Genomic DNA, 12,759 nt, shown 5'->3' with positions numbered 1-12,759 from the left:
ATCCTCAAAATGCTGAATTTCTGATGTATTCTTGTGGCTCTTTCTACCGTTTTTGGGTGTCTCTGCCACAAAGCTCAATGCAGAAGCTCTCTTCTGACTTCAGGAGCCTGTTCCTGTTTAGCGACCAAATCCTTGACCTCTGTCATGCTGCCTTTTTTTTTTTTTTTTTTTACTCTGGAGTGGGATGTGTGTGCGCACACGTGCACAAAGTTTTGAATGGAACCCACAAAGGAACTGCAAATGCAAGGGTTACTGGGGAGGGCTGTTAATTGCTGCTGGTGGGGCAGATGGCTCTGCCATGCTCCTCTAAGCACAGATGCAGAAGAAAATCCTGTGTGGGTTTGTGTGGTTTTTTTGTTTTGTTTTTTTTTAATAGCGTCCCACCCAGGCCCATGCAGTAGCCAGCCATTTAGTTCCCTTCCCTTGTGCTGGCGCAGTCAGTCTCCTTCCATGCATTGCCTGGCCTTTTGGACAGGATCCTCGGCCCACGTGGTCTTTTGGGGTGAGTTGCCAGTACTACTAGTGCCCACAGCAGAGGAGGGCAGCTCACACCCATCAGTGACAGAGGCAGTGCTGTGTGGCTTGTTCCTCATGCCCGGCATCATGCACAGCTGCTGCTCTGGGCAGCCATCGCCACTTTCTACTTCCATGGAGCATCTGGTGACCCAAACATTGCCTTGTTTTTAAAGACTAACCCCACCAATGTCCTCAGTTGGCACTGTGTTGAACAGCCTTACTTGTTTTCTTCTACTTAGGACCACAAACACCTCAGCATTTCTAATGGAAAATCCCCAAACGTTTTCAGGCCTTTTCTCAAAGGTAAGTACCTTTGTGTGTAGTCAGGATTGTCTGCATGTTGTGGTTAATGCTCTGTTTTTGAAAATGCGACCGTATGACGCTACTGAGATGCAGACTCTGCAGTGTTTACTGCTTGAAAAGGGGGAGAGAATGCCTGCAGGTACCTGCACATGTCTGGAGAGCACAGGACAGAAACAGCCAGTTCAGGCTTCTCGGAAAATTTCATGTCTACCTTTGACCCCCCCCAAAAAGCAGCAGGAGAATCAAGTGGTACAGAAACTCCATTTACAGACTGAAAAGATGTTTCTTCTGTGCCCTTAGGCATAGCTTAGCTTTAGGATAGGCCCCTTAGACAGGAAAGTTTTGCTCTGTTTTTGGAACACTAAAAATCCTGTATTTTTAGTTAAGAGGAAATAGCAGATGCTTCCTGTTAGTCACAATTTTTGACAGTTTATTAATCTTTCTCCCCTAGATCTTTTTAAATATTTTACCTTCTTGGACTGTAAGCTTAAAACTGTTCTCAGAATGTTCTGTAGTAAGAGAAACCAGTCTGAGCTAATGGAGAATCCTAATTCAAATCTACCTGTGGGCTTGGGAAAATCCATTTCTTTCCTGCTCTACAAACAGGGCTCCTTCCTTCCTGTAAGCAGGTGGGAGTTTCTACACTTGAGTGCACTGTAACCCCCGTGACAGGCAGCTGTAGGGAGTGTGGCCAAAAGAGTTTGTTGCTCCCTTGTAGCAAATCCCCCCTCCGGGTGCCATATATTCCTCAGTCTGACAGCACAGACCTGTCCGTCCTTCTGATGCCAGACATCCTTTTGGCACCAGCCTTTGCAAATCGGCAGCCTCATCTGGAACTAAGTTCACTACTGGAGGATTTAAAAATCAGTTTAACTCTCAAAATAACATTTAGACATAGTCATTGAAAATAAGTGATTATGTAAACATACAGTTGGACTCTCCAGTCATACCACACTCGTTACTTGTGAGGAAAGAGAAAACCTGATACACCAGAGTATACATGAAGGGAGGATGAAGGAGTAGGGGAAGGTTGAAAACAGCAGGAGTATATGATGAGAGGCATTCCCACTATCATTTTAGTTAAAAGATCTAAATTATTTTTCAAACTTGGTTTCCTCCCATCATTTTAGACTTGGCTGAAAAAGTCATGGTTTGTCATTTTAAGTATGTTTGCTCAGCTACTGTTTCAAACCTTTTAAAACAGTCTTTGAACTAGTAAGTAAACCAGTAAGAACAGAAGTGCAAAGTGAAACCACACAAAAACACCGAGAGAAAAAGTTGTTACCTTTTATTTAAAAAATACCAGTAATACTGACAAATTTAAAAAGCAATTCACACTCATACAAAAGTATTCATGTGTTCTCCAAAACCACTGTATATTAAACGTCAGCATTTTAATCATGTTCTGATTTACTAAAAATAGATGGTTTTTAGCCTAGTTATTTAAGCAACTGCAAAAATCAGTAAGACCAGCGTTGGGCACGTAATACAGTAGGACAGTTTGGCAGTCTAGAACAACATTCCCGCCCCTTGTCCCAGCTCCTGAACAGGTATCGGTTCATCCTTGAAAAACAGGACAAGAAGCTACTTGACACTTCATGTAGTCAGATCTCAAAAGTTTGGAGGACTCCTGTCCTCTTCTTTCCATAGGAAGACCATTGCACTTTGGAGCTCACCAAATAATGCTGAACAAATGTCCTGTAGCATTTTAAGGCTAAACTATTTGAGAAAATTGACTGCTATCTTTCAAATTATCAGTGTGGACAGAAGAGGTTTAGTTCTGATTTTTAAAAAAAAAATCTAAATAACAAGGCTTTTTTGAAACCACACACAATAAAGGCTCAGACAATAGCAGTGCTCACTTTCACTTTTAGCTTAACTGGAACAGCCTGCATCTGTTCACTCCACCAGCACAAATAGCAGCATCAAGATTTTTCTAAAATTATTCTCATAGGGAAAGCAAACGTCATCAAGTCCCACTTCTTGTCACGCTCCAACTCCCGTAGTATTTGCCTTAACACAAGATCTATATATCTATCATTTGCTATATTGCCACAAGTTCATAGAGTGTCCTGTGCTGTCTAAAGCCAAAATACCATGAGCAGGCAGCACTTCTGCACAACCCTGTCTTTTCAACTGCCAAGCGTTCACTGCCGAGTGGCAGCAGCGATATTCCAAACACGGAAATAGCTGAAACTAAAGGAGTTATGGCACAATGGGCATCTTAACTTATAGCTACCGTTGGTCCTGAGGCTTCATATCTTCCTCTGCCATACTGCAGCTGCAGAACATTCCATCGTCGACAGGCAGCTGGAGACATCAGGTCATATAGCGAGTAATAGCTCTCAGAGCATAAAGTAGTTCGGCTTGCATCCGAGCTTCTACCAGAAGCAAATTTACATGGACCTTCGGGAAAGAGAAGAAGGTACGCTTTAACGTACTGCAGTGAAAGGAAGTCTGCGGGGCTGTGGTTTTTGTTATTAATGTTTGCAAAAGCAGTGGGGGAGCACCTCGTGTTTGAGCTACCCAGTTCTATCTGTATGATTTGCTGAGGGAGGGAGGGCTGAACGAGCGCTGTACGTGGCATAGCAGCACAGGGCCGTGACGGGTCACAGGTACGGCCAAGCAGGGCCAGGTTCAGAGGAAGAGGTGGTCAGTCATCCTGTAGTAGACCACCTGGCTTAGCTGGGGAAAAAACAGACAAGCTTGCAAGCACACAAGCCCTTCTTCAGCACCATACTATGCAAGCTTGAAACTAATTGTTCACATTTAGCTTAATTAAGTTGATCAGTTAGTTAAAGGCAAAAGGGTGGTTGGTACCTGTGGAGCAGAGGGGGGTGTTAGCAAAGGAAGAGGTGATAAGGTCATTTGTCCCTGTGGGACAGAGAAACACACAGGTAATTATCACCTGGATGACAGGGAGTGGTTAGCTGAGGCAAAGCACAAGAAAAATGGCAACATGCCATAAAACTATTATCTGTGCTGAGGTGGAGGTCTTCAGCAGCTACTGGAGGTAAGAGCTTTTGCTCCCCAACTCATCTCCTCAGTTCCTTTACTGCATTTCTTTGAGGATGAGATCAGAAACCATGTGGGGGAGGGGTGAAAAGTATTCTCCCACTGCCAGCAGATTGGCTGTCAGTTTGTTCTGGCATGTAACGGCTGTGTTGGGTTTCATTCATCTGATTGCCATGAGAGTGGATGGTGATTGCATTCAGTGACATGTGCATGTGCGATCCTTGGATTCTGATAGCTATGGCGATGCAAAGTTTTGGGCTTTAAAGCAGGATTTGTGTGCTTGAAAAGTCTCTATCCATTAGTCTAACCAAAACAAATGTGTCCCTGCCCATGGCAGGGGGCTTGGAACTAGATGATCTTTAAGGTCCCTTCCAACTCTAACCATTCTATGATTCCCCTGAACCAACCTTAAATAACTGTATAGTGCCCCTATTAGAACAGGGTATCTCTAAACTACTTTCACAAAGAGTTTAGCAAGAAATAGAGCTTCTGATGATACGAGCACTGATTAAGGCACATTTATGTTTCAGCACTGTACCAGCACGCATTTTAAGTGGTGCCTAAAAATATTTTTCCAAAGAAAAACTGGAGGATGTGAACTTGATGGAGCAGACATCCCCGAGTTAACAGCAAGAAATATTACTGAGAGGTGCAATTCAGACTGTAAGCCGGCAGCAGGACTTCAGGCTTTAACACGAAGTAGCTGCTTTGGGGCTATTCACGCTAAGAATGACCATAGGACTGTAGAGACCTTGGCCAGCAAACAAGCTGCTCTGGGTCTGAGGCTAAGGGATGGATCTCCCATCACTTCCCTGCCTTCCTGGAACACAGGCAGTGCCACCCAACAGTGGAGGAGAAAGCCGCAGTCGCATTGAAGCTGTGCCATTTGCATGTCTGACATCCCTGTACAGTTCAGGGCTTGCACAGCCCATGCCAGCTGTCAGCGAGTAAACACACAGTCAGAAAAGAAAAATTATTTCAGCCGGGGACGTACCACACCTCCTAATGAATTTACTGAACGCGAGCAGAATCCCGATAGCAGCAGCTAAAGCCTGAACGCCAGCTGGGTGGCTGTGGCGTAGCAAACGCATCTACCACCCGTGTCCCTCAGCACACATGCAAACTCTTACCTTCTCAGAGTGTTCAAACTGCCTCCAGAAGCTATCATACATTCTTTTTGTGGTCTTTTCAGGAGTGCAAACCACAGTCTTGATATAAACTTTAAAGCTGCGGTCCAACAACTGATTAATTTCACCATAGTCATAATCATCGTATCTGTTCAGAATGGAAAGAAAACCACTTTCATTTTCAAGAACCAGGTATTTTACTTGCACTGTTTCTATGGCAAAATAAATTATTTTGTAATTTGTACCATTACCGGCCCTCCCCATAAATAAAAATATGTTTGAAAATACATGCACATTTGCTTAATAAATAGCTTTGCTTCAATCTGAGAAAGAAAAAAAACAACCCAGTGCTAATGAGTCTGATGTACTTGAACAAAAGTAGCAAAACTGACCTTATTCCAAACATACAATGAATATAGTTCCAGATAGCTCGTCGTAGCATTGAGGTATCCACGTCTTTGTGCATGGCCATTGTGTTGTAAGTCAGATTATAAGCAATATGAAACTTCTCATCAAGTAGTTGTCCCACATCTGGGTAAAGACGGTTAACCAAGGAATAGCCATGGTCTTCCCAGGAATAATCCTTAGAATAAGGAAAAATATAGAATGTAGCATTTCAGAAAGGAACTCGTGAAAACCTAGTGCTTGAATGTCATTTATCTCAGGGCAGCTAACTCAGGGTGAGGCAGGGGAGGGTTGCTTATTTGCTTGCTTTAAGCCTTCTCATCTATGGGGCAGTAAGTTACCAAACTTCCAGGTTTGGTACGTGGCACAACCAACTGACGTTGCACTAAGCCTCCTGATAGCAGCCCCCAGCCTCCTTACCTGAACGCGAAAGGTGGGCACGTGCATTCCATGTCTGGAGAAGTCTTTGTAACCATAGCTGGTATCCTCAAAGTGACGAGACACATCTCTTGTTGGTGCCGATTCTTCATCTTCTGTTAATTTTGAACAGAATTTCACACAATTTCAGTATGAACAAATTGGAAGTGTACTAGCAGAACTCTTGTAGAAGAATGGCAGTCTCTGTGCTTTTTAGATAAACACACAGTTTCACTGGACTACCTGTATTAAAATTCTTCAGTACAGCTCAGTGTGACTGCAGCTATGGTTTTTAGAGGTAATTCCATGAAAAACACTCCGATTCTTTCTTACAGACAAACATCTTTTTCTCCCTTCTTCTGTGTACCAGTCTTCACTCTGTCCCCTAAGTCTAGGACTCCTAATTCAAGGAGTGTGTAAAAATGTCAAGAGAAAATCTGTCTTGGAACAGAGATCTTATTAAAAAAAAGAGACCATCTAAGATATCCATGCCAGGTTTATTTGATAGGAAGCTCTGTTGAAAAGCCCACAACAACCCTAAACTTGTACCAGGCTAAGTATTATCTCACAGTCATCTGAAAAGTAATGTTTCATACACTTAGATGTCGAAGTTTGTTAAGGACTTCTTTTTACAACATCTTGAGAGATACTTCAATCTCTTGTGAAACTTTTAAATTTCTCAAGAGAGAGATTCCATTTCTGTTGGAAACTTCTACTAAACATAATGAGTATTATGGTGCGTTTGAGCAAAGCCACGAATCTTGGCCCTACTTTGCTTTTAAGTGTTCCTGGAAGAAAACAAGTCACCCCTAATCTTGACCCCTTCAAAGAAATGGTAATGTTTTTCAGACATCTAATAACACTTGCTTTCCCCTTTGGGGGTAGTAAGTATTTCCTCAAGTGATTTGGAAAAGTCTGAACAAATGTATATACACACACTACATCTGTTCTACCTGAAGAACACACGAACATGCTTTCTCTCTTCTCTCTTTCAAACCGTGTAGCCATCTCTTCTTGGCTGGCTTCCTCTTCATCTCTGCACTCCTGCAGCTGCTTCATTTTCTCCATAAGAGCTTCAACTTCACAGACAGACTCTGTAGACTTGAAAAGGAGAGAAAAACATTTCATTTCCATGTAACAAGAACTGACAGTGATGGCAGAAATCATCGAGCCAGAAAAATTAAATGCAAGCTATGTCCTTCATTTACATCCTTAAATACTGATATTTTTTTTTTTTGAGGAAAACAGTTCTTGAAAGAAATCTGTGCTGACCCAACAGTTTGCAGTTAGTCATCTTCTTTTTTAAATTAGATCCCTGGTATTTTTAGCATATTTTAAGAATCACAGCTTTTTTGAACAAGTGGTTCTCACACTAAAATTAAAGTAATTTCTCTTACTTAATCTAAGTGTTTAACAACTGAAAAACAAGGAGCTGTAACAGAAATTCTGATAGAGGAAGTAACCACAATTTACTACCCAACTGTATTTTCCCCCTTCTCTGCTCACAGAGAAGAAACATACTGAAGGAAAAAGGAAGAGTGAGTGTAAATGCAGATTTAATGAAGCCTCAAAGGAAAGGTAGTGCAACAGAATCTTATTGCACAAGAGCTGTTTTAACACCACGACGCATGATTAAGTCAATATCTGGTCTTGTAAAAATCCATCAGCACAAAGCAGAATAAAGTTATCTTCAATTTATACTGGTCTGCCCCTTTCCTCTCTGCCTTTTGCAGTCGGTTTTCTCCATGGGAGAACCGGCGAGCTCCATCAGACAAAATTTAAATGTCACACCAATACTTAGTTCACATCATGCTTTTCACTAAGTGGAAGCAAGTACAGATCAGTGAACATAAGTGCTGCAGGCAGGAAATACTGTTTTAGAAACATCGTCAGAAAATTGTGAATGATCTGTTGTGTGATGTATCACAAAAAATTCAAGGCAACAAAGACTGGAATCAAAGGAAGAGCCAACTTTCCACTGCACCCATGAAAAAAAGGCATTCCTGACCACTGCTGCTCAGGACACCTCTCCTGCACTAGCTGAGGCCAGGAGTCATCTCAGCTTGCCAATATGAATGATGAGAGACCAGAAAAAGAGACAACTGAGAGATTGTATCTTTGTCTCTCCCATCGGTAACTTCCCCCAGCTTACCAGTGTCACGTCAGCTTCTCCTAAATATATCTTTTCAACTGGGAAACCCTCGTCTAGATTAGGCTAATCAACCCCACTCTCACTGAACGAAAAGGGATGGGCATCCTCCATGTATTAAATTTACAAAGAAACTACGACTATTGAAAGAGGCCGTTTGTTCAGACAGATACTTACTGGAATACTTCCAGTTGGGCTGGCATGAATTTCGTCCACCCCGTGGTAACCATTTGTAATATCGCATATGCAATAGTTGCTGACGGAAGGGGGCCGGAAGGTGTGACCCCCTTCACAGTCGATCTCCGGGCTGATTCCACAACCAAATGTGAAGGAAGCAAGGGAGTGGTAGTGCGTAAGGAGAACGACCGCGTGGATCAGTTCCGCCAGGGACCAGCTGTTCTCTTCAGTCTTCAAAAGTTGCTTTAAAAATAATGCAAGACGAAAGTATGAATTTTAAAAGGTCGTTCAAATGATCCCACCTTAATGCAGTTTATCAACACATTTCTTTATCTGGTAAAAATTATTTTTCTGATGCCCACAATCACTTCCTAACTCTCTGCTGCCTTTAGCGTGCTCAGTGTCCTGTTACCAGGTGACCTGCCAGCTGCAGACTCATGTGGTTAAGCCACACAGGAGATGACTTCTCTCCCCTCTCTGGCCCTCAGCTATTGAATCAGTTGGGGTTTCTATTTTGCGCCATCTGGTTTGTACCAAGGCCAGACCGACTTGCATTGAAATTTCACACCTCTGGTGAAGATGCAACCACAACAGTTGCACGTTTCTTCGACTGGTCTTTACAGCCTCAGAAAACCCCGGCAACTCCTTGCAGATCAGCTGCGTGAAAACCTGGCATCAAGGCCGGGCTCCCTCCATCTTGTCCCTGTGGGTGGAATGCTCTACATTTCAAACCCCAACTTCCCCTTCAGGCAGGAAAGTGGGGGAGGTTCAGGGCTGCCCAGCAGAGCGTGTGCCCTTGCCCAAGGCCCAGCCTCCTGCCTCCCAGCAAGACCTGCCGCCACCCCTCCACCTTGCAGATGGTGCTGAGAGAGTCCCACCACCCACTTCCCCCTTGCTAAGGGTAAAGAGATGAGCAGAGGAGGAGGAGTTGCTGCAGTAAGCAGGGCCAGGCTGCCCCTGGTGTGAGAGCTGCCATTGCTGCACACACGCCGCACGAACTCTCGAAGCCGGCTCATCCAGGCAGCCCTCAGAGGAAGGGGCAGCAGAAGCAGCCAGTTGGTGGCTCATTGGTGCTGCAGTCCTGGCTGGCTTGTACCACCACCACTCCCCTGGGCTGCTCTGCCGGCCCCTCCCTCCGACCCAGCCTGAAAATGAAGCACGTGAACCAGCAGCAATCGGGACAAGAACGTGGTGATGGGTGTCCAGCCCAACCTCTGGCAGCATCTCCAAAATGCTCAGGGGGTTCTGGCTGCTGAATGCACACCACATAGGGAAGTGCACATCTGAGAGTATTCTCATCGTACCAACAGAATTCTGACATGACAACTCTGAAACATCAGCGTGTTTTAAATTAAATTTGTTAGTCATTTAAGACTAGTTTTATGATCACGTTAGTTTTACAAGGGCACAAGTGATATTATATCATGCAGTATCACAGTGACATAACACTGAAGTCAAAGTCAGTAACATGGAACATCTTTCCCCCGTCTGACTCTTAACGCTAAACATCTGTGATTGCCTTACTGAAAAATAAGGGTATGCTTGCATTACTCTGTGAAAGATTTACCTCGATATGTTCCTTGGTGATAAGCCAGGGTCGGTGAGCTAACATTTTGTTCAGTTCTCCTAAATTTTGCAGTTTTTGAGGTGCATTTTCCAGACCATTCAACCACTTAGGGTCTCCACCAACATGAAGGAAGTCATTCACGTGGAGGTTAACGAGGTAAGAGCACTGGTGTCGTGCTGCAGCCTAGAAAGGAAAACACAGTCATGATACAGAAAACAATTACAATAAATTAGTGCTTTATGACAAAACCCATAAGTCATAATTTCCTCAAAATATTCAAGAATAAGACTTCCAGTGATCAAAGGCTGAAGTGAAAAAAACCCCGAGATTAAGGCATCAGCCTGTTTTGATCAGTGTTCTCACAACGTAAGTATTCTTCACTCGTAGACGTTATAACTATGCTGGCTACAGATGCAACATGCCTATATCCACGGAGAAGTACAGGCATAGATTTATTGTATGTCCTGAAGCAAGTAATCCATACTGCATAGTACTCTCCAGCAGGGCAGAAGCAAGGCTGCCTCTAGGTGAACCTTTACCAGCTAAAACAAAAGCAGGTTTTAGAAGACATCTAGAGAGACTAAGGGCAGCTTTTCAGCAAAGAAATAGTATCATTTATTCACACACTGATACCTTCCCCATCAAATTAAGATACAGCCCAAAGCTTTAGTTCAACTTCAGCAGGCAAAAATCATTGCACTGGCAGATTGGAAATTATGAAATCAACTGCTTCTGGCAGAGAACTTGCTTAGAATTTAGACATTCAGAAACAGACGATGGGACTGCTGAGTTGGAGGGAGGTGCATTTGACAGGACACATACACACAAACAAGCTTGCTTGAAAAACAGTTTCTGAGCTACTAAGGAAACCAAAGGTAAACAATTGTCTTATTTTTATAACAGACTTTTCTCCCCTCTTTCTCGCAGTCCTACCGAAACTATGAACATAAAGTACTGGTCTTATGAAACAATTTGTAAACCAGACACAAACAAACCTACTCTGCTTTTCCCCTTAGCTCCTGATGAAATGTCTCTCTGACTAGAAACTGCAAAACACAGCAATAACTGCTATTAAACCAGACCAGAGCCTGTTGCCAAAGTGGCTGTTTCTGCTTGCTTTTTTTTATGTTCCAGCATACCATTATCCCGATGTAGTGTCGGTAATGAAGCGGGAGTGGACCATCCATTTGCAGTAGATAGTGCTGAGTTTTTAGAAAGCTTTCAAGATACTGCGGGTGGAAAACCATCACCAAGGTAACATTGTCCAATCGGCCCAGTGTAGCAAAAGAATCTGCAAACAGCGTGTGCATCATGGTGTCTTCGTTTCCCACTTGAATCGTCTGATTGAACAGAAGGAGCAATTAGCAATATTGTCTAAGAAGTAACAATAAAATAGTAAATAAATATATTACCACAGCACCTAGAGGCCCCAGTGAAAGGGATGATATTATAAATCTATTAATGGCGTTAAATCAGTGCACATAAAGCAAGGCACATAAAATCCCTTTAATACCTCCCATTTAGGAGATCACAAGTGGTTATAACAGCAAAAGGAGATTTTTTGCCCTTATGCTTTCCCTTGTACAACACTGACTTCTCATTTTTAACTGTCTCACCTTCACTTTCTTGAATGCCCCATTTGATCTAACTCAGTTTATTTAACAACAAGGTAATTGAATAATTATTTTCACCGAGGAAAAAAGAGGGAAAGAAGTAAAAAGCCTGCTAAGATGACAAGAGAGAGAAATAAAAGGAAATCGAAGTTTAAGGCTCTAAAATTCCTCGAAAACCACAGGCATATTACTAACTTTTCCTCTGCTCCAAATTCTCTTACCAGACGATCAGGAGAGAAGCACCAGAAATGCTCAGTCACAGCACTTTGAAGCTTCTCAGATTATTCAGAGCGGTAGAGGCAGCTCAAGAAAAAGCAACGCCAGAGCAGGGGGGCAGGTGCCTTGCGGACCAGTAGGAAATTACATCTGGATGTTCACAAGGAAACAGACGCTCTTACACAAAACCGTATTGAGTTTCTCGTATGCTCGATAGCAGTGAAGGAGGGGTCATAACTATTTCAAAGCTCCCCAGGGCTCTCACTGCTTCTCTACACTAGTCCTGGGGCCAGGACTGAATGTGATCACGACTGAAAATGTTTTGCAGCTCAGCAGCTGTCCTGAAACCAAATGTGGGTTACTACTAAAAGGCTGTTCCTTAAAAGCATAAAGTTCACTGTGTACTTGAAAACAGTACCACACCTCCTTCTCGGGGATGAATCTGCTTGGTCCGTGTCCCAGTGGTCTAGGAATTCTTATTCCAAGTTCCTAGAAAAGAAAATTACACCATCTCAGCACTTAGTTATAAAAAGCTTTTTAGCTGTGGTTGCAAGAAAGAAAAGCATTCTCCATTCAGAGCTGGGCTTATTTGGGTACTCGAGGTACTCTTACACGGGTACTTTTACTAGTACCATTTGTACAAATGCAAATCATTTTTCATACAAGTGCTTTATAATTAGCCACGCTTGTTTACAGTGTACTGTCCCACTCCAGCAACAAAAAACTCAACAACAAAGGCCCTGCCAACCAAAGACAACACACACAATTTTATATGCAAACACGCTCTACAACCTGGTTCACAGAAAATTCTGCATAAAGCATATTTTGGCAGGGTGTCCAGGACAAGGAGTTCAGTACATCGCCGGCTGCTGTGTGGTTATGCCACTGATACAAAACGAGACTGATGTGTGTGTGTGTGTGTGTGTGTGTACATCCGCAGTACGCCAGCACATAACACACTGTGCATCTGTCAGGAAATGAAACAGCTGTAACCCTAATCAGATTTCTTTTCCCAACCTCAAAGAGCTCTTAAGACTGCTGAAAGTACCTGATCTACATTTGCATCTGCTTTCTTTTCAAGATAGGATAAATAGCTATTCACACTGGGAGGGAGGGAGGGAGGGGATTTTGCTCAATCAGAACAGCGGCAGCCACATCCTCGTAAGTGCTCCCATGGATATGTTGCCTTGCAGGTAAGAGGGAGGCTGGATACCCCCCCAGCAGTTCACTACTCGCCCTCTCCCCTCAGCTAGA

At 43.2% G+C, this 12,759-nt stretch overlaps 1 protein-coding gene across 5 annotated transcripts in view; it reads right to left on the bottom strand.

Annotated features, from left to right (window-relative positions):
* Nucleotides 1-2,092: 2,092 nt before the first annotated feature.
* The window catches only part of SESN1 (sestrin 1), an 84,534-nt gene continuing 73,867 nt past the window's right edge, over nt 2,093-12,759 (bottom strand). For 4 of the 5 annotated variants that reach the window (XM_082480389.1, XM_082480392.1, XM_082480390.1 and 1 more), the window contains exons 2-10: nt 11,929-11,994; nt 10,816-11,016; nt 9,677-9,859; nt 8,110-8,352; nt 6,737-6,884; nt 5,787-5,899; nt 5,354-5,544; nt 4,965-5,109; nt 2,093-3,225 (exon numbers count right to left, since the gene is read on the bottom strand). In XM_082480389.1, coding sequence (XP_082336515.1) covers nt 3,139-3,225; nt 4,965-5,109; nt 5,354-5,544; nt 5,787-5,899; nt 6,737-6,884; nt 8,110-8,352; nt 9,677-9,859; nt 10,816-11,016; nt 11,929-11,994 — 1,377 coding nt within the window. In that variant the 3' untranslated portion in view covers nt 2,093-3,138. Of the gene's footprint in view, nt 3,226-4,964; nt 5,110-5,353; nt 5,545-5,786; nt 5,900-6,736; nt 6,885-8,109; nt 8,353-9,676; nt 9,860-10,815; nt 11,017-11,510; nt 11,652-11,928; nt 11,995-12,759 lie in introns of those variants that run through there. The other variant, XM_082480393.1, reaches the window with a different exon arrangement.

Source organism: Vanellus vanellus (assembly GCF_965231255.1).
Source record: "Vanellus vanellus genome assembly, chromosome: 3".
NCBI classification, from domain to species: domain Eukaryota; kingdom Metazoa; phylum Chordata; class Aves; order Charadriiformes; family Charadriidae; genus Vanellus; species Vanellus vanellus.
This window is presented reverse-complemented; position numbering and strand designations above follow the sequence as displayed.